An 18874-nucleotide genomic window follows, 5' to 3' on the forward strand; every position below is an offset into this window, starting at 1 on the left:
GGACCTCTGCAAGGTCGTTCTGTGCTGCTCTCAGTGAGGGAAAACCCAGGGAAAACAAATGTGGTAACGGTGATCAAAGTGGCAGATGATGTGTGAAGTTCAGAAAGCAGAAATCAGTGTTCCAGGGGTTTTCTGAGGTGACCAGAGGCACTCTAGAAAGCAGCTGAGGATGTAGGTAAGATGTGTCATTGGTATCTTGAGTGGTGAGATGGGTACTGGGCAGAAGACCTTAGTTTAGTACAAAAATAGGAAGGAAAAAACCAAAACCACAAGAGGATGCTTGATAACTGTAGTATTTGACCTCTCACAAGGTAACAGCTCTTCATGGGGCTTGTTCTACTGGTTTTCAGCTGTTTTCTGGATAAGGAGGTGCTCAGTTTGACCTAGAAAAAGCAGTTGGGTCCATAGCATAACTTCTCCTTGTGCTGTGTATTGTTCTCCTTGCACTGTACTTTGCAGATGTACCTAAAGCCATGCTCGGGGAACTTGTGTGAATCCCTTCTCTCCTGGGTGACATTCAGTAAATCAGAAAACAGTGGAAAAGGGTGGTTTGGATTCAGAAACAGCTGAACAGGATCTTAGGAGTAAGGAGGCGACTGAGAAACGTGTGTTGGTTGATTGCTCTTCAGTTTGGAGGGTGTTCCTCAGGTGGGTGAATTGTTTCCATTGCTGATGAAGTGGGTTTTTTATAAATCTAATCATGGAAAACTAAAACATATTAAATGTTGAGCTTTCCTGCGTATGGAATTTTGGATAAGGAGGCATCCAGAGCAAAGAGCTCTGGGATGGATTTGGGTAATTCAGACCACGGCTGTGTTTGACGTGTTGCCTGTGGAGGCTCTGGGGTACCCTCCTCTAGTCCTGTCATGTGTCCACTTGTGCACGAGCACATTGGAAGTCTGGAGTGTTGTCCTGGCTCTGCACAAGGGTGGATTAGTCCTTTTAGTTGTGCTAGAGCTCTGCAATGAAAAGATTTGAAAAGCAGGGAAGAGGAAACAGTTTTGTGTAAAGGCATGTTTCTGCCACTGGGTTTGGCTGATTTACAATCATCATCTTCACAGAGCAAGTTGGTATCACCTGGTTTGGGAGCTGTAATCATTCCTCTCTTCAGTGCAGCTGAAAGAGGACATCAGGTGTCAGAAACTCTGAGGCAAAGGATGGAAATCAGTGCTTTGCCACGGAAAGTTTCCATGGTGTGTGCTCATCTTTAATAGTATAGACTTGAGAAGGCTCAGAGGAGGGCAGTGGAGGTGCTGTGGGGACCGGTTCTGTTCAGGGGATGCTTAACTGGTAGACTAGGCCTTCCCAGCCTGGAAAAGGGATGTTGTGTGCCATAGATGCTTGTGAGGTGGGTGGTGTGAATGCAGTGTGTGGGCAGTAGCTGCTCACTGTGTCGTTCTGTGAATAAAGCCATTGCTTAAAGTTGGAAATTGATAGGCAAAAAAACCCGACCCCCCAAAAAAACTCACAAACCAAACAAACCAGCTGACATGTGGTAAAAGCTGTGGGGTTTGTGGTCAGAAGGAACTGGAGGTTGTGAAGGTTTATGTGGGTCCAAGGAGGTGATGAGCAGGTGAATAAAACAGAGCTGCAGTGGGAGCTGCCACGTGCTCAGGTCTCTGGGACAGAAGCACTGGGAGCTGTGAGGGAACTGGGGAGAAGGGTAACACACTCTGCTCCTCCCTGCCCTTCTCCAGTGTGGGCAGTTCTTACATGCTGGATTTGTATCCCTTGGAATTAAAAGGAGAATATTCTCCAAGGGATTGCCTCATCAGGAGTGCCCTGTAACAACATTTCACTAGGTAAGGGGTCACACAGAAAGAATTTGAAATATTCGGTTTCATACTTTGCAGTTCTCGTTTCTCTGAATTTAGCTACTTTGTGGTAGCCAGATTTCTGTGCTGCTCTCTTTTTTCCTCACCTCCATGGGCTTCTTCAGTTCTGAAGCTGCTGGGGAGAGGGGGAAGCAGCTCATCTTCCCAGACTGAAGTGGAGGAAGGGGGGCTGAGTGCTTCCTCACCTTAATTAGGAGAGGGTGGGGAGCTTCTTGCCATTGTCATCCTCTCCAGACCACTTGTCTGGTGTCCAGCCCCAAACCTGGGGAGATGTGACAGACACAGTGGGATGAATTCCTGAGTTTGTGCCCGCACAGAGCCCTGTGTGCAGGTGTGCATTTCCTTGAAATCAGTCCTTGCTTGCTTGCAGCCAGGTTCTACACCCTTTTATGGATTTCTTGGCTCAGCTCCAGCTGTTTCCTGGATAAGCATATGAGCTAGAGAACCCAAGTTTTTCTGGCTGGGATAATACTGAGTCTTCTTTGTATTGCATGGAGTGTGTGCATGCCACACTCGTGGGGTAGGAGAACAATTCCCTCCACTTCAGGGTGGGGAGGAGGGTTGTGTCTGCAGCAGAGTTGGGTGTTTAATCTGTGGCATCTGTCTCACCCCTGTCCCTGCTGTGACCATGATGCCTGCCTTCCTTTTCTAGCAAGAGTTCTGCCAGAAGAACTTAGGTTGGGAGTGTATGTTGTGTTTTCTGACAGATTTAGGCCTTGTGTGCTTGCAAAAGCTGCTCCTTTCCCAGCCCCAGGATTTTGGAGAGAGGAATGAGCTGCAGGGCTGTGCTCTGGGTGCTCAGCCCTTCCCTCTGGGTTACCTGCCTTCCAGCTGGGGGCTGCCAGTGCCCCTCTGAAAGCTCCCCCAAGTCCTGCTCCTGTAAGGTCAGAGTGAAGGCGCTGTGTGGTGTCCCTGCAGGGATGGGAAGGAGCCTGAACCTTGGATTTCTGAAGATCTGGTTGGCTGGCAACTGTTCACTGGACAGGGAACATCCATCCTGATTTTATGCAGTCATAATTACAGCTTTATAACATCAAAGGTAGCTTTAATCTGGGTGAAGCACTTCTCATATTGTCCTTGTAGAACTCTTGGCTGAACTCAAAACAAAAACGAAGTACAGTGTGAATTGCTTAGAACTCTGTTTCCTCTCCATGCTGGGGCTGTAAAGACCTTCATAAGCATTTAATTAACCCCTAAACATCTAAGGATGCTCATTTCACAGATGATCACACTTGCACTGTGGCAGCATTGGATGAAATGGGTTTTATGATGTTTCCCAGTGAAGAGTTGCAGGCTGGAGGAATAAAAGCATAGGAGGAAACCTTGTCTAGCTGAAATTACTGTTCCTCTGAGCTCTGAGTGGTACGTGCTGAAAAAATGATTATGCACTGAACGGGAAGTCTTTTCTTCTATTGCTTTGAGGCAAAATAATATCCTGACACTTCTCTTTATCCACTGATATTTTTTTTTTGGAAAGCATTAATTAAAAAAAAAAAAATCACAACTTCTTACATGGATCTGGAGAGTCAGTTCCCCGAAATGAATGCTCAGTATAGAAATCTAATAGGTAAAAGAAAGACATTTATTACATAGCAGTTGGCATAAATTTGCTTCTAATGAGGATAAAATTCATGTAAATGAATAATTACAGTAAATTGTGGTAATTAGGATTTATTCATGACAAAGGTCTCATAATTATATAATCAACTTTTGGTGAATTAAGATTTATAGTCTGAACTCTTAATTCCGTTTTATTCCATTAGAAGTAGGATTAGCTAGGGGAGGAGTGTTTTCAGGAAGCTGACTTGCTGTGTGCTCTCAACTATGGGTGTTTCCAAGTTTCTTCTTGGAAAAGCTGAAAGGTTTCCAGTGAGATGCTGTAAACCATCAAAATCACTGTAATGTGGGGATCTAATAGTTGGAGGCATTCCTGAGTGGACATAATGGATCTGACAGTTTAAGGCTTCAAATTGGAATAGATTTTTACCCCCTCTCAAGTTTTAAGAAGTTCTAGTTACAAATAAAAAGGTTGTTGTCTCCTTTCCAAGCTAATGCTATTTCATAGTAGATTTTTAAGGCTGATTCTCCTCGTGTGCTGTTGCACATCCTCTCTGCTTCTGCTGGAACTGAATAAAAGCAGCTGCTTTGCTGTGATTTGGCTCTTTTTGGCTCCAAGACAAGTCCTTCAGCCACTGCAGTCACAACAGTCAGAGCATCCTCGGGCTGCTTTTAATTACAGCAGCGTCTGCAAGTATCCCTGAGGCTTGGAGGGGAGCCGTGCCTCTCCTCAGCTGGGCTTGGGATTGACAAACATCCCGCGTGGCTCTCAGGGCTCCCAGGGTTTTTTCCCCTGCATTGTGCTGCAGTGCTGGAGTAGCTTCACTGCTGCAGCACTCCTGTCCCCAGGTTTTGTGTTCAGACCAAGGCTGAATTCCTGGAATCAGTTGGCCCTGCTTTCCCCGGCATATGTGGGTTCTCTGCTATAACCACCTGTGAGTAGTTCAGGTGAGCGTGTTCACTCCTGTGCTTCATGGCCTAAAACACACCCGATGTGTCAGCAGCTCGTGGGCAGCTTCCCAGAGTTTTGCAGGTACTGTCAAAATCTAGGAGTGGTTTAACCCTCGTTTATAATGCTGGAGTTAGATCTTGATTTTTGCATTATAAATTTAGGAGTGGCTTAACTAGAGTTATTTCGTTCCCTTGTGTATGAAAGAAACCCAAAGCACTGTACTTCTGAACACCAGAGCGCTTTCAGAGATGGGTCTTACAGAATGTACATTCTTTTTGTTTGTTTGTTTTTCCTTCGGTGTTCTCAGAACTTCACGTGAACTTGGGGCAATCCTCTTTCCCCCTTTCCTCTCTGCCTCTCATGCAATTAAGACTGGGAATCCAGGTGCTCAAACCCCGTGGGATTTAATAAGTGTCTTGGAGCCCATTAGTGACTATACTGAGCAGTGATAATCCTGTCCTTTCCCAGCCTGGTTTTGGGAGTCTGAACACGCCGGAATCCACCCTTGCCTGGTGGGCTCTCAGGTGCTGTGCAGTCCTGTTCACCTGTGCCCAAAGGAGGGGATCTCATGATGCAGATGCCCAGCATCCTGTACCTGACCCTATCCAGTGTTTGATTCCATTTCTCTGCTGGAAAAAACAGATAGCACATAAGTACTCAGGTGTTCAGCGGAGATTTTATTTGGGATTGCACATTATGTTCTCTGCTGCCTTAAGTAATTGCAATTGCTTCACTGCAGCCATGCAAATAAAGCAATTGCAGCATGGCTTGGAATTAACCTGCACTGGGAACTGACTACTTCAGCCCTTTGCTGTTCTCCCTCAGCCTTTTTGTGTGGTTTTTTTTAATATAATCAACCATATACATATTTTCAAATACCACCCTGCTCGATGTTGATTAACATATTCTGTGTACAGTCCATCAGTGGGATTTCATTTTGTTTTCAACATTACATTTTGATTTAGTTGGAGAGACCTAATATTTTGCTTTCAGTCACCCTTTTGTCTGCTAAAAAATTTGCAAGTCGAATCTCCTGCCCACCACAGTAATTAAAGATTGGAAGAAAGATTTGCTGGGCAAATAACGCACACAGAGTGGAGTGGGAAGACGTGCTGAGTTACACTTCTCCTCTTGCCTTTAACAATACGTGAGCATTAGGGCACAGAAGAGGTGTAGCACCCTTTGCTGTTTCACTGCAGTTAAGTGCTTTGAAGAGTTTCACAAAATGAGGTGTCAGCTCTCCTGTGCCTCCTCTTCCTGGGGAGATGCCAAGCGTGGTGCTATTGCTGGTGTCATTTGCTCCTTGAACAAGAGGCTTTGTTGCCTCTCCCTCATCCCGTTTTTCCCATTCTCCTCCTGCTTTTTCTTGTGTAACTCACAAGTTTCAAGGGGATTTAAGACTTGGGAATTCATCATTTCCTCGAGGAAGAGCTGAGTTCTGTTCCTGGTTAGGAACTTACAGCTGAGCTCGGCTGCCCCGCGTGCGGCAAAGACTTCGGGTGGCGTGTTAAACACAGCCAAGGGGGACCTGCTGATTCCACAGCTCTTATCTCTCCTTCCTTTTGTGCCTCCCAGGGTGTTTCAAAGATGACCGAATTGTGTTCTGGACGTGGATGTTCTCCACGTATTTCATGGAGAAGTGGGCCCCCCGGCAGGACGACATGCTCTTCTACGTCCGCAGGAAACTGTCCTACTCCGGCGGGGAGAGCACGGACGGCAAAAAGGTGAGCAGGGACGTGTTTGAACGTGGGAGGCTTAGCCTGGCGTGGGATGTGGTGCTGTGGAGTGCCTGAAACATCCCAAGAACTACAAACCAAGGATAAGGAGCCTCCAGTTCTGCCCGGCGCGTGGCGTTGTGCAAAACCGCCTGAGGAGGAGATGCTGTGGTTGGTGCTGTGAACACCAGCAGCCTGTGAGGGACCTGCACTGTCACAGGCCTGAGGAAATCACAAAGTTTGCTTGCTTTTTGGGGGGAGTTGGCTTGGTTTTGCTTTTTGACGGTGATGCTTTGTAAATCTGAAGTGCGAATCTGTAGAAAGGGAGGACAAAGGAGGAGGAAGATGGTAGCTCTGGAATCCCTAGAAGAACCCTGCCTGAGATACCAGAATATCAGGAATTACCACCTGTTGGGTACTCAGTAGCAGAGTACAAACAGCCTCCTGGAGCTGGGATGCAGCAGTGACAAACAGTAGAGAAAATACTGTATTCTCATCATCTGCACTGAGGACAACATGCCCTCCTAAAAAACTACTGTTCCTTGCAAACACATGATCAGGTACCCTCGAGCTGCTGCACAGGTATTTCCCCTCTGGAGATCTGAGAAACTGCTCAGCATTCCATGCCAGTTTTCATCTTAGGTGGGGAAAACAGAAGGAAGGCAAATCCATTCACAGGCCCCTGATCAATCTCTGTTTAACACATTCATCAGCTTAAAGTGTTTGAACCTCTTGTGGAGAGGATTCAGGGATGTAAAGCCTTGCATTTGCTCTCAGAGCTTTATTTAAGCCTCCTAAAAGCACCATAAATAATTTTTGTTTGTGAGGAGGTTTTGTAAGTGGTAGTTACTGCAAAATCAGCATTAGTGAGCTGCTTGCTGTGACAGCTGGGCTGGGGAGTGGGCCTTGCAGAACACACAGCATTTTGTAACTCCCCCTTGGCTGCTGGCATTTTGCTTGACCTCTGAGAATTGAACCTCTCCTGTGACTTTGAAGTACTTCAGGTTCTTTGTGAAACTTCCTGGTTGGTGACTCTTTGGTACTTGTGCAGCCTTGCTCCTGTTTGATTTTAGCTGACTGCTTTGCAGTTCCAACTCCTCTTTTACCTGATTTTTGAGCCTGTCCAGCGCAGTAAGACACCAAAAAACTACTCTTACGCTTTGAATTATGACTGCACGGGGTTTTATTTTACTTTGTAGTTTTGGACTTCTTTCTTGAAAGAAGGTGTCAAAATAGCAAAAGTCATGTCATTAAAGGGGAGGGAGCTAGAGACTGGTACCTGTAGCAGCCAAATAGAACTGTGATCCTCCCTGCCACCCACCAGAGTGCTCTGGCTGTTTGTGTGAGTGCTGACAGTGGTGGTGTTTGTTCCCTGGAGGACACACTCACGTGGTGTGTTCACATCATCTGCATGCCCTGGTGTGATGGGCTGTGTCAGTGGGAAACAAATATCCATTCATCCAGGGTTTTCAGGTTTTGTCCTGTGTGACTTAAAGCAGTTCCGGTTCCACAGGTTTTTTTTCTGTGCTTACTGGAGCTGAAGAGTGTCAGCAGTAACATTTGACTTTAAGTTGAAGTGCAGTAGAGGATAGGCAGGGAAAAACCTGGTGGGATTGAGATTAGAGGTTCTGTTCAGTTTTAAGACTGAATGAGAAGGGCTTTGGATTCAGCTTAGTCTCAACAGCTTGAAGCAATAAATTATGATTTGGTACCATTTGGTGTGCCAGTAGGTGCTGATGGTGAACTTCTCTACCATCCTAAATTTCATTTTAAAAGGCCTTTTAAATTCTCTGCTTTGCAGACCCACTGCTCCAAGTGACTTTCCATTTGCTTCTCTTTTCCATCCCACCAATTTCTAAACTGAGCATGTATGGGTGAAGCAGCAATTAAGCTCCTAATATGTGAATGCCAGTGCAGAACTGCCATCTCCAAATCTGGCCTGTATCCATTGCACACTCTTGGATCCCAGAGAAGGGTGTTCAGCTCCGTGTTTCCTTGGCACGTCGCAGTAACGCTCTTGCTGTTTTTCTTGCCAAGTTTTGAGGAGACTTCTTCTCTCAGTGCCTTTAAACAAAACCACAGACCCCCTGTGTCAGGTTCTGTGCAGGCCAGGGCACTGTGGAGCGTAGCTTTTCCCAAGGTTAAGGAATTGTGTAGGCTTTTGTGAGGTGGAATCCCTTTGAGTTGTTGCTGTTTACGAAGTCAAGATGCAAAAAGCCCTTTGCTGCTGCCTCACACGTCAGCTGATGTGACCTGCTGGAAAATGTAAGGTCTGATCCTCACACTTTCAGAGTGTCCTGGGCATTGCCTATACCTACAGCTTTGAAAGGTTAGCATGGTTGGACTTGGGATTCTGATTTTCAAGTGATGTTAGGTCAAGGTGGAATGTTTCTGGCTTTTTCTTTGGAGTTTTTAAAGGATTATGCTTTGTTACCAGCTGCAAGCTGCTGATCTTTCTGTAGAGAGCAGCTTTACTTTGCCCTGAGACTGTGGAAAATGCAAGTATGTGGTGTTACAGCTGGGAAATGAAGGTAAAGCTTCAGCGACAGGCCAGCAGGGCTGGGTTGTAGTCAGCCTTTCATCATGCCTGCTCATCTGAAAAGGGTGCTGGATTTATAGGGCAAAGCAATAAAAAAAGATAAATTCAAGACACCCTTGGTATATGTTCTGAGCTTGCCTGGATTTTGGAGTAGGTCCTGTTTCCTTCAGCACCCTGTGAATGTGGAGGAGTAGAGTTGCTGCCAAATCCATGGGATAGTCATTTGGGCTGTTAGTCCTCAAAAAGCTTAAGCTGCTGATGTTGTGACTGCAGCTTCAGAACCAGAACTGAACGGGAGCCATGGTTTGCGTGTTCCTGTGCCTCTGGACCTGTGACCCAACACACACTGGCCGTGGGGGGACACCAGTCCATTTCCACAGCTAAATCCACGGCAGTGCCACACCACCACCTGAACACAGCAGAGAAACAAATGGCCAAAACCAGCATCTTTTTGGCCAAATAAATTCTCTCCTCATTCGTGGGTGGTAAGTGGGTACAGGCAATGATGGCAGCATGTGCAGGCCAGTGCAGAGCCAGCTGTTGTGCCCCAGCCCGTCCTCTGGGCTGAGTTCAGGGAGGTGTTGCAGGGAGCTGAGCAGTGGCTCCTGCACAACAAGGACAGTGAAAAAGGAACCCTGGTGTTACCAGGTTGATACTCTGATTTTCTGCAAGGAGAACAACATCTTCAGTGCAAGCATTTGGCCTTTGGCAGTTCTCTTTTCCAGAAATCCCTGTGTTACTTTGCTAAATGTGTGAACATAAAGGAGCTGCTACCCCAGAGCCTCTGCCCATGGTGCACTTACAGAATCATAGAAGAGAATCATCAAGTTGGAAGAGACCCTTGAGATCCTCAAGGCCATTTCCATTTCCTCTGTGTGCTCTGGCAGACTGCTTGGCAAAAGCCAAGGCAAGGATGCTGTCCCTGGTGTGACAGGAACATCTCCTTCCCACACAGAACTGGATCCAGCTGTCTGGGAGCTGGACTGTGCTTGAGACACGCCTGGCAGGCTAACAGCAGTCAGGGTGGTGATGCTCTCATCTCCTGCCCTGTTTCCAGAGTGAATTCCAGTTTGAGGCAAAGCAAGTGTGCAGCTGAAATGTCTTGTCACAGTGGTGTCACAGTCAGTACACTCCAGGCTCAGGAAGGGGTATGGGCTGCAGGGGCATTTTTAATGAATTGCTTTATATTTCTTCCAGCCTCTGAAGAACTCATCTTAAGCAGTCAGAGAGGGTGACGAGAAGGCTGGAATCAGAAGTGAATTTAATATGAATTGCACTGACTCAGGTGGCTGAGAAGGTGCTCTGTTCTCTGCCACACAGAACAACTTTGCTGGGAGGTGAAGAAGCCCAGCCCCAGTTTTCCCATGTGATGAATTATAATGAATAATTCAGCATCAGAAATGCAGCATATCTGTCTGAGGCCCTGGGGAGCTGAGGGGCAGAAGAGCACTGCTGGGCTGGGCTTGCACCCTGGAAAAGGCAGAAGTGGCTGCTTGGAGCTCCCTGAGAGCCTCTTCAGGCCACGGGTTGAGCAGAGCACTTAGTGTGTTTGATCTGTGGGTGACAGCCAGCTCAGCCTGATTGTGAGAGGTCTGGGAATGTCTGGCTTCCATGTTGAAATCAATATGCAGTTGACTTGGAGCTCTGGAATAGCATAACCGTGTCTCTAATAACACCAGTAATTAAAACTTTAATGTCTAGTCTGCGTGCCAGGGTGTTTTCCCCCATTTTCTGGTCAGTAACCCAGTGTATGCATTTCTACATTCAGCAGGGATGATTTGCAGCACTTTGATTTGCTGCCATGCTGCAATGTTCCTTCTCCCATGTCCGTGTGTGCTGTTGTGCGTGTAACCTGCCATCCCAAACTGTGCTGACTGGATTCAGCAGAAGGCACACTGGGTGCTGCAAACAGTTCCCACACCCTTCGTGACTTAGGATTTGCACATTTTTGCTTCCCCTCATTTTTTTAATGATAAACCTATGTAATAAAGAAGAAAGAGAGTGAAAATTCAGTGAGAAAACAGAGTCTCAAGGCCGTGCAGGATCCAACAAACCCGTGTTTGGTGTGTGCCCTCAAAGGAGGGGGCCGAGCAGTTTTCTGGATACAGGAGAGAGTTTTCTGCCTTTGCAGATGGAGGAAGCTGCTGTTTCTAGCTGCCAGCTGACGGTGCAGATGGCCCTGTGTGCCTCTGACTCTTGTCTCGTTAGGGATAAATGGGGCCTGACTTTTGAACTTCACTGCTCAGTAATCCCGTTCATGTGAGGTGATTGCTGCTATTTTAAGCCCTAAATATGTGCAATAGATGTTGCAAAACGTGCTTTCCCATCCTGTTCTCTTTCTCACCAGTTCTTCTGTTGCAAAACTTTAACTAGCTTGGCTTCTTCAGAATGGGAAATATTGCAGCTACTCTTGGAACCCAGTGGGGATTATTGACCTGAATGTGTCTCCTATTTACAGATGAGTGTGACAAAATGCTTGTTTGCATTTCTCTTTAGAAAGTGTGTTTGTTGGTAGCCACCCATGAACCCCGCGGAGTCTGAGACATCTTCTTGCTGTTCTGCTCCGTGCAGAGACACCAGAAATTAATCATCTTTTCAGATCATCTACTGCTCTTTCTCTCTTGGTTTGCCTTTGGGTTATGCAGAGTGGCTGTGGGCACAGAATTCAAGGGAGTAATAGTGAAGTAAATGTTTCGAAATGGATGGGCTTGTCCATAGCTGCCCTTGGCCTCTTGCAGAGTGTACAGCCTCTGTTGCAGTGGGCTTTGTTTCAGCTTTACAGCCACGGTGGGTGTGGAGTTGCCATGGCTACCGGGCATTCTGCTGCCTTTCCGTGGGCTCCAGAGCGTGTTCCAGGAGGATCAGGTGCAACTCCTGAATAATTAACGGCATCCAGGAAAGGGGGGTCGGAATTCTGTTTTGGAGGGTGTTTTTCTCGTTGTCCTCTGCAGTTACTGCCCATGAAAATTTCAGTAGCCATAATCCCAAGAGGAAAGCTCGGGATGACCTTGGTGTCTGCAGGGCTGTTTCTCACTCAGCCCTGAAGACACTCCCTGTGCATCCATGATTTTATTGCTTTCATTTTTGTTAAAACCTGCTAGAAGGAATAAATGAAGCTGCTGTCCAAAGCTGAGGTTCTCCTGCGCAGACCTGCCTTTCTCCCCTGTTCTCCTGCACATCCCACGTTTCCCCAGTTCAGTTCCACACAAAGCCTTGCACAGTCAGCAAAATCCGATCCTGATGGAAAACTGGGAAGCTCCACAACATGCAGCTTCTGGTGTCAGTTTTGTGCTTGCAAATAGGTGCCTCTAAGTAACAGTTCTCAAGGAGAGGTGACGTTTCCTTAGCAGGTTGAAGTGGAAGTTTACCGGAGAGATTCTAAGAAGCTTCCTGGCCTGGGAGACCCTGACATTGACTGGGAAGAGAGTGTCTACTTGAACCTCATCCTGCAGAAGGTAACAGTGGTGCTTACCTCATTCTCATGGGCTATTTGTGCTGCAGAGGGTTGGGGGGAGGCTTTGAGCTGTCCCCTTTCCTCCCTCGCTTGGAGGATTTGAACACTCCTGGAGGACAGAAGGAAACACTGGCTGTAATTTTGCCTTTCAGAATCTAAATGAACATAAACTGAGATGCTGATGATTTTCCTCAAAAAACCTGAGCTGTAAGCATTGAGGCTGGGCTGAGTTTTATGTTCTGTCACAGAGTTTTACAAAAGAAAGGCTTTGTCCACTTTAATGGCTTTTGAGAGGGAAAGGGATGTTAGGCAAGCAACGTTTCCATTAGAGTCCACAATGGTGGTGCAGCTAAGAGGGGAGGGGACTGCTAAGTGGAAATACAGTGTCATATGTTAGACTGGGGGTTTGCTGCTCTTGACATCAGAACTTTAATAAAACTCTTTTTCTGGTGGTGGAAACATGAGGCACAAGTTATTTCTTTAATTAACCCGTAAGTTTGGTTATTGTGTGTGTTATTTTGGTGCTTAGGGAAGCTGAACGTTACTTTAGTCACTTGAGATCCCTTAAAAGTTTGCTGATTATGATCTCAGAATGGGAGACATTGCACACATCCTGGAAGACAAATTGTTTTCATTCTCCCTCCTTCCTCCCAGAAGTCTCATTGCAGAACTTCTCTGCAGAGAGCAGCTTCTGCCTTTATTTGATGCTCAATAAAACCAGGATCCATTTGCCACACTCGGAGTTCAGAGATGCTGTTACAGCTGGGCTTTGCACTCCAGAGCTGTGGCACTGGGTCCTTAAAAGGTTTTTCAGGTTGCTGCCAGGCTGTGTCAATGTTTTCTGACCTCTCTAACATGTCACTTGTGTTCATTACTGTGTCTCCTTTTCCCATTTTGGAGGGAGATCTTTTCCATTTCTACCTTAGTGTGCTTGGGGGGGGTGGGTGTGCTGCTCATTCCCCCAGCTGACAGGAACCTGGTGCTAAACAACATTGGCAGGAGTGTCCTTACCCAGGGCTTGTGCAGCAGAGATTGCAGTGTCACTGGGTTAATATTGGCAGGAGTGTCCTTACCCAGGGCTTGTGCAGCAGAGATTGCAGTGTCACTGGGTTGATGAACAAACACAGCCTTGAAAATTGTAGGAGGTTCAGTGTTGCAGAGAAAATGGCAACACCAAAACGTCTTAGTTTTTAGACAGCCGAAAAAGACTGAAGACAGAATGTGTTCTGCTTCCTGCACACGAAGGTTTTGTTTTGCCACCCCTCACCCTGAGTTTCTCTCCCTGGTGCCCTGTTTCAGCTGGACTATGTGGTGACCTGTGCTGTGTGCACGCGCTCCGACGGAGGAGACATTCACATCCACAGAAAGAAGTCTCAGGTGAGCTTCCCCTTCTGTGGCTGTGGATCAGAGCTTGGCAGCCAGGATTACCTAATCCTAAAAACTGCTCCAAAACCCGGGGAGTGGTTCTCAGGCTGTGCTCTGACAGATGTGTCCTTGTGAGGCATCTCCGGTCCTTGTGTGGTGACGTTTCTTGCCACTCGTCTAAATGGGAGATGTAAATGTCCCTTATAGCCCCTCTCACAAAATTGGGAAGGTTCCTGCATGCTCTCAGGGTGTGTATCGTTGCCTGCTGGATTTGGGGGGAGAGGGAAGGTGGTGCTGGGGAGGGGGGAGCGTGCCCAGCTGTTCCCCAGGCTGAGGCTAAACCTAAAATTGGGTTTAGCTTTAGTCTTAATGAGCCTTCAGGATAAATTTGTGATGTAGTCAGGATGAATTTGTGATGTAGAGCTGTTAAACTGGAGAATTTACTGGTTACCGATGTATCTCCTTATTTTATGAGATTCTCAGTTTCTCTCTTAAACTGCTCGTTCCTTCCATCTCCACACCAAAGGCTTTAATCACTTGCTTGTGTGCAGTAAATCCAGGGTTTAGCACAGTGGAGGAGACTGAATAACAAGCATGGAGGGGATAGGAACAGGAAACCTGAGGCTTCTTCACTCAGTTTCCAGCAGACCTGGCAACAACTTCTAGTTAGCAGAGATTGTTTAAAAGGCTGCTGTTGCCTTTCAAAGGCTGTTTTCCCAGGCATTTCCATTCCCTTAGCTCATGCAGCTGCTTGTGTGGCTTTACAGAAATAAACCAGTGCTCTTTAATCCCTTAATTTTGTTTTACCATTTTTAAAGAACTTTTATTTTGCCTACAAAACTCTAGCGCTGCTGATTATTGTCTCTGTAATTTGCATTGGTTAGGCACATAATTTCCTTCTTCTGGTGCTGTTGAGACACCACACTGCACTGCTGATGTAAGCCAGTTATTTCTCATTGCTTATTTTCAGTTTTTACTAATCCAAGTTTCACCCTCAGTTAACTTCTGCAAAATTTTTTTGAGAAAAATCTGTAAATATTATTTGCAGATTTGAAAACTATGAGGAAGAGGGTGAGGGATGTCCCCTCACTGCATGTGAGCAGAATGAGGAGGAGGTTTTTTGTTCCTCACTCCTAGAGGCTCCTGCTGTGGGACTGCTTGTAAATTATTGGTGCAAGTATCATTTTTTGAGGAGTCTTATTACTTTCTAATGATGTTTCTGGTCTTGAAGCAACCTTGCTTTTTAATAATCTATATTTAAATGTGCGTGTAGGCTTCATAAGTACAAAAAAGGCAAAGCACCCCTGTCATGATGTAATATCCTGTCTGTAGTTATGTTTTGTGTTGAATGGTTTGCAGCAAGAGTGTCACAAGCCTGTCAGCCTGGGCAGACCCAGAGCTTTCAGCATGTCCACAGTAGGCTAAGATTTGACAGAGCTCTTTGATTCAAAGCTCTGTTTGAACAGGGGTGAAAGCAAAGAAAGCTGCTTGGTATGAATTCTTTCTCCCTCCTTACCTACTTGTTAATCTTGCTGGAATGATAAAATTTAAAGCCTTCAGCTATTTAAATACGTTTTGTGGTGTGAAGTCACCAGAGGAATTCGGGAACTGCTACAGAGGGAGAAGTGTGCAGGAGGAAGCTCAGCGGATAGAGAAAGGAGCAGGAGCACAAGATGGGGATGAGAAACCCAGGGCTTGTCCTCCCGAGGGCCACACTTCCCATTGCTGGGGGAGGTTGGTCCTGGCGAGGCACTGAGCCAACAGTAACAATTAAATGACCTGAAATGGAGGGTGCTGGGTCAGCTGCTCCACCGTAGCTCTGGGGCTGTGTGTGTGCTCTTGGCAGTGCACTGCAGTGACCTGAGGGCAGCTGGGGGTGGTTTTCTCTGTGATGACATGTGGGATGCCTCAGCTGTGCCTCAGGAGGGTGAGAGGTCAGCTCCACACGGGGACATTTACTGTGGAGCCAGCAGTGTTTGATAACCTGCCTGTGAAAATCCGAGGATTTCTCAAGGGTCGTTATTGCAGATCTGGCCGTGGGCAGAAACCAGCCCAGCTTTGCTTTTGCAGGATGTCCAGCACCTCTGTGTAAGTGAGCAGGGCTGGGCTGAGGTGTTTTGGTGTTCCTTGCCTTGTGTTCAGGGTGTCCATCCCTGAGCACACCTAACTGAGAAGAGGTGTTTGTCCTCTGTCTTCCTCAGCAAGTGTTTGCATCTCCGAGCAAGCACCCGATGGACAGTAAAGGAGAGGAGTCCAAGATCAGCTACCCCAATATATTCTTCATGATTGACAGCTTTGAAGAGGTGAGTTCCTTGTTGCAGCAGCAGCAAAGTTTTGTCCTATTCTGGTCTTATGTCTGATTAGCTGGTTTCTTGTACCTTCCCAACAAATGTTCGTGGCTGGTTGAGGGGTTATTGAAGCTGCCCTGGGCCTGAGGACAGCCATGGGAATCTGAATGTATTTCCATTGGAACAACTGCAGTTTGCCTCCAAGTGTTTCCTCTTGGATCTCTGGCAGGTTTTCAGTGACATGACCGTGGGAGAAGGAGAGATGGTCTGTGTGGAGCTGGTGGCCAGTGACAAAAGCAACACCTTCCAAGGGGTGATTTTCCAGGGGTCCATCCGCTATGAAGCTCTCAAGAAGGTCTATGACAACAGGGTAAGGAGCTTCTGAAGGACACTGCCCTTTGCAGCAATGGTGCTCTGACCAGATTGTCTTTGTGGCTGAGGCTCTCAGCTTTTTGTCCTGTTAGATCGGGTGTATCAGTCCTTTTTCTGGCTTTGAGAGTTACCTGAAAGCTACTGCTTTTGACTCAGACTCCAAAAGGAGTGAAGGTGATCAGTAGTCAGGAGCATGACACAGGAATGGACCTGAACAACAGTTTTCTGGGAGCCCCTTCATTTTCTTGAAAGGTCATAGATGTTTCTAGTTACTTCAGAGAAGGTATGACTTCCTGGGACATCTGAAACTCTGGTGACTACCTTGCTTTATGTAAAGCATATTTTTCTCCATTCTGTTTTGTGCTCATGGCTGTTTTCAAAAGACCACTGTGGTCTCACTGCCACAGAAAGAAGCTTTCTTTGCTTTCCTACAGAAACATGAAATACCAGCACTTTCAGCTTCAAATTCAGTACTTAGCACTGAAATCAAGAGTCAATAAACTTCTCAAACGGTTTGTTATGAAGACAATCCTGAGATCTTCAGAAACGAAAAAAATTCCCACAATATCTACTGTGACTGTAAAATTCATTTCCCTTTGTTTCTACCCTTGTCAGGAGAGGTCCTGAATAATTTCCCTTCTCCCTCTTTTAAATGTGAGCAGTTATACTCCTCTAGCAGTTTGAGAGAACATGAAAGAAGAATTATTTCTTTCCCACTGTCACCTTGTGGCCTCACAGAATCAGCAGGTGGGTTATTAAAATACGTGGGAATGCAGAATCACTGCAGACACCAGGAGAAGAAAGCCCTGCCATGGAAAGACAAGATTTGATGTGGTAAAGGCACCTCATATCCCAGCAATGTCCTGACTGACAGCACAGCTGCTTGACACTGTTTTGTTAGATGGAGTAAAATTGTTGGCTCTTCAAATACTCCACTACAGCCACAGGCAAAACTTGTAATTGGATCATTCTTTTTACAGAACTTTACAGAGGCTACAGAAGTAACCTCTCTATGCTTTTGAAGGTTACTTGATTTCAGTTGTTTCAGGGGAGGTTTAGATTGGATATTAGGAGAAATGTCTTGACCAAAACAGCTGTCCAGCCCTGGCACAGCTGCCCAGGGAAGTGATGGAGTCACCAGCCCTGCACGGATTTACAGACATGTGACACTTAAGGACATGGTTTAGTGGTGGGCTTGGCCTTGTTTGGTCAAGGATTGGACTTGATCTTAAAGGTATTTTCTAACCTAAACTATTCTACAGTTCTGTAATTCTCAGTACAATATGAGTCATGCTCCATAATGGGCATCTCAGCCTTTCATAAACTGCTGGAACTTGCCATAAACTGCTCAAACTGTCAGATAAGTCTGACTTAGTTGACTTGACCAAACCCTGACTGTTTTCATATTGGTCTGTTCCTTTTTTCAGTTCTCAGTTCAGTTTCCAGTTCAGTTGTGGTAAGTGGAAGTTGAGCCCCTGGGCCAGTTGAGGGGGTTTGAAGGTTTGAAGGTCAGGGCTGTGCATGGGGCTGGTTCTTTGGCCTCAACAGTGTGGACACACAGCTGTCTGAAGTGACTTACCACAAAGGAGTGCCAGGGTCGTGCCGTGTGCTTTGCTGGTTCAGGGCATCTCATGTGTGTGTCTGTTGCTTTTTGGACTCTAACAGGTGTCCCAGCACAGGCTGCAGTGAGGTGTGCACGTCCCTGCTTGTGCTCAGAGTGTGGGTCTGGATAAAAACCTTCTGGTTTATCTCACTGTGCCGTTGGTAACTCTGCCTTTTGCGTAGCTGAGGGAGTCGGTTCTTCTCAGAGCCTGTGTTTGGCTCTGTAAAATCACTTCAGATTTTGGCTTAAGTGCTTGCTAAGAATCGCTGTCCACTATGGTTTTGACTTGTTCTTGGATAACTGCTTGCAGAGATGGCTGTTTTCAAGTTGCAGGGCTGGTACTGCATGTTCTCCTCTCCTGTGCTGGTGTGTTGCAGGTGAGTGTGGCAGCGAAGATGGCCCAGAGGATGTCCTTTGGCTTCTACAAGTACAGCAACATGGAGTTCGTGCGGATGAAGGGCCCGCAGGGGAAGGGGCACGCCGAGATGGCCGTGAGCAGGGTCTCCACGGGGGACACCTCCCCCTACGGGACAGAGGAGGATTCAAACCCAGACTCCCCAGTGCACGAGAGGGTAAGCAGCAGACAGAAATGCTGGCTAAAGGTGGAGCATGACCAGGCTTTGTTCCAAAGCCGGCAGAGGGGCTGGAACTGGGCTTAACTCACGGCGAGGTTCTGAACCGAGGTTTGCCTGCGTGTGTTTTGAACACAGTACAGGAGATGGATTTTTAGCACAGTTTCTCCTGAGCGAATGCTGGATACAGAGATGACTGGATGATTCATACTTCTGGAGGAGTGCTTTGTTGAAACAACAGCAGTCTTGATGCCAGGGAAACTGATTCTGCCTGTTTTCCATGAAAATAATAGATTCCGTTTCTGTACGAGATGGGATTTACCTAGGAACATGGGATCTGTGTGTTATGTAGGTTGCTTGCTAAACCTCACTGGAAATGGATGGTACTGTTAGACTTTGGCACTGAGGAATGCTGCCAGTGTGAGGCCTATGAACAGTGTGGATCTAGATGCAGTATCATATTCATATGGATGCTTAATTTTAGTGCAAGTGCAGTAAAATGCCAGTAGAATCAGACTGTAGATGCTGTTTTGGCCCCTGTTCTCTACCACACAAACACAGCCTGGAGGAATCAGGCCTGGAGAGGTGACATGATCTTTTTGTCTCCAAGGCTGCCGGTGTG

At 46.7% G+C, this 18874-nt stretch overlaps 1 protein-coding gene across 4 annotated transcripts in view; it reads left to right on the plus strand.

The window, feature by feature from the left end:
• KIAA0930 (KIAA0930 ortholog) overlaps window positions 1-18874 on the plus strand; it is a 40896-nt gene that overhangs the window by 12250 nt on the left and 9772 nt on the right. For 3 of the 4 annotated variants that reach the window (XR_003544742.2, XR_003544747.2, XM_027742317.2), the window contains exons 2-7: window positions 5920-6068; window positions 11946-12053; window positions 13352-13429; window positions 15619-15720; window positions 15935-16075; window positions 18058-18252. Coding sequence is in view for 2 of the 4 variants with exons in the window: in XM_027742317.2 (XP_027598118.1) it covers window positions 5920-6068; window positions 11946-12053; window positions 13352-13429; window positions 15619-15720; window positions 15935-16075; window positions 18058-18252 (773 nt within the window). In the remaining 2 variants the exon portion in view is untranslated. The remainder of the gene's footprint in view (window positions 1-5919; window positions 6069-11945; window positions 12054-13351; window positions 13430-15618; window positions 15721-15934; window positions 16076-18057; window positions 18253-18874) is intronic. The other variant, XM_027742331.2, reaches the window with a different exon arrangement.

The sequence above is a fragment of the Pipra filicauda genome, unplaced genomic scaffold (genome assembly GCF_003945595.2).
Source record: "Pipra filicauda isolate LSUMZ 115617 unplaced genomic scaffold, ASM394559v2 scaffold493_size893225_pilon, whole genome shotgun sequence".
NCBI classification, from domain to species: Eukaryota; Metazoa; Chordata; class Aves; order Passeriformes; family Pipridae; genus Pipra; species Pipra filicauda.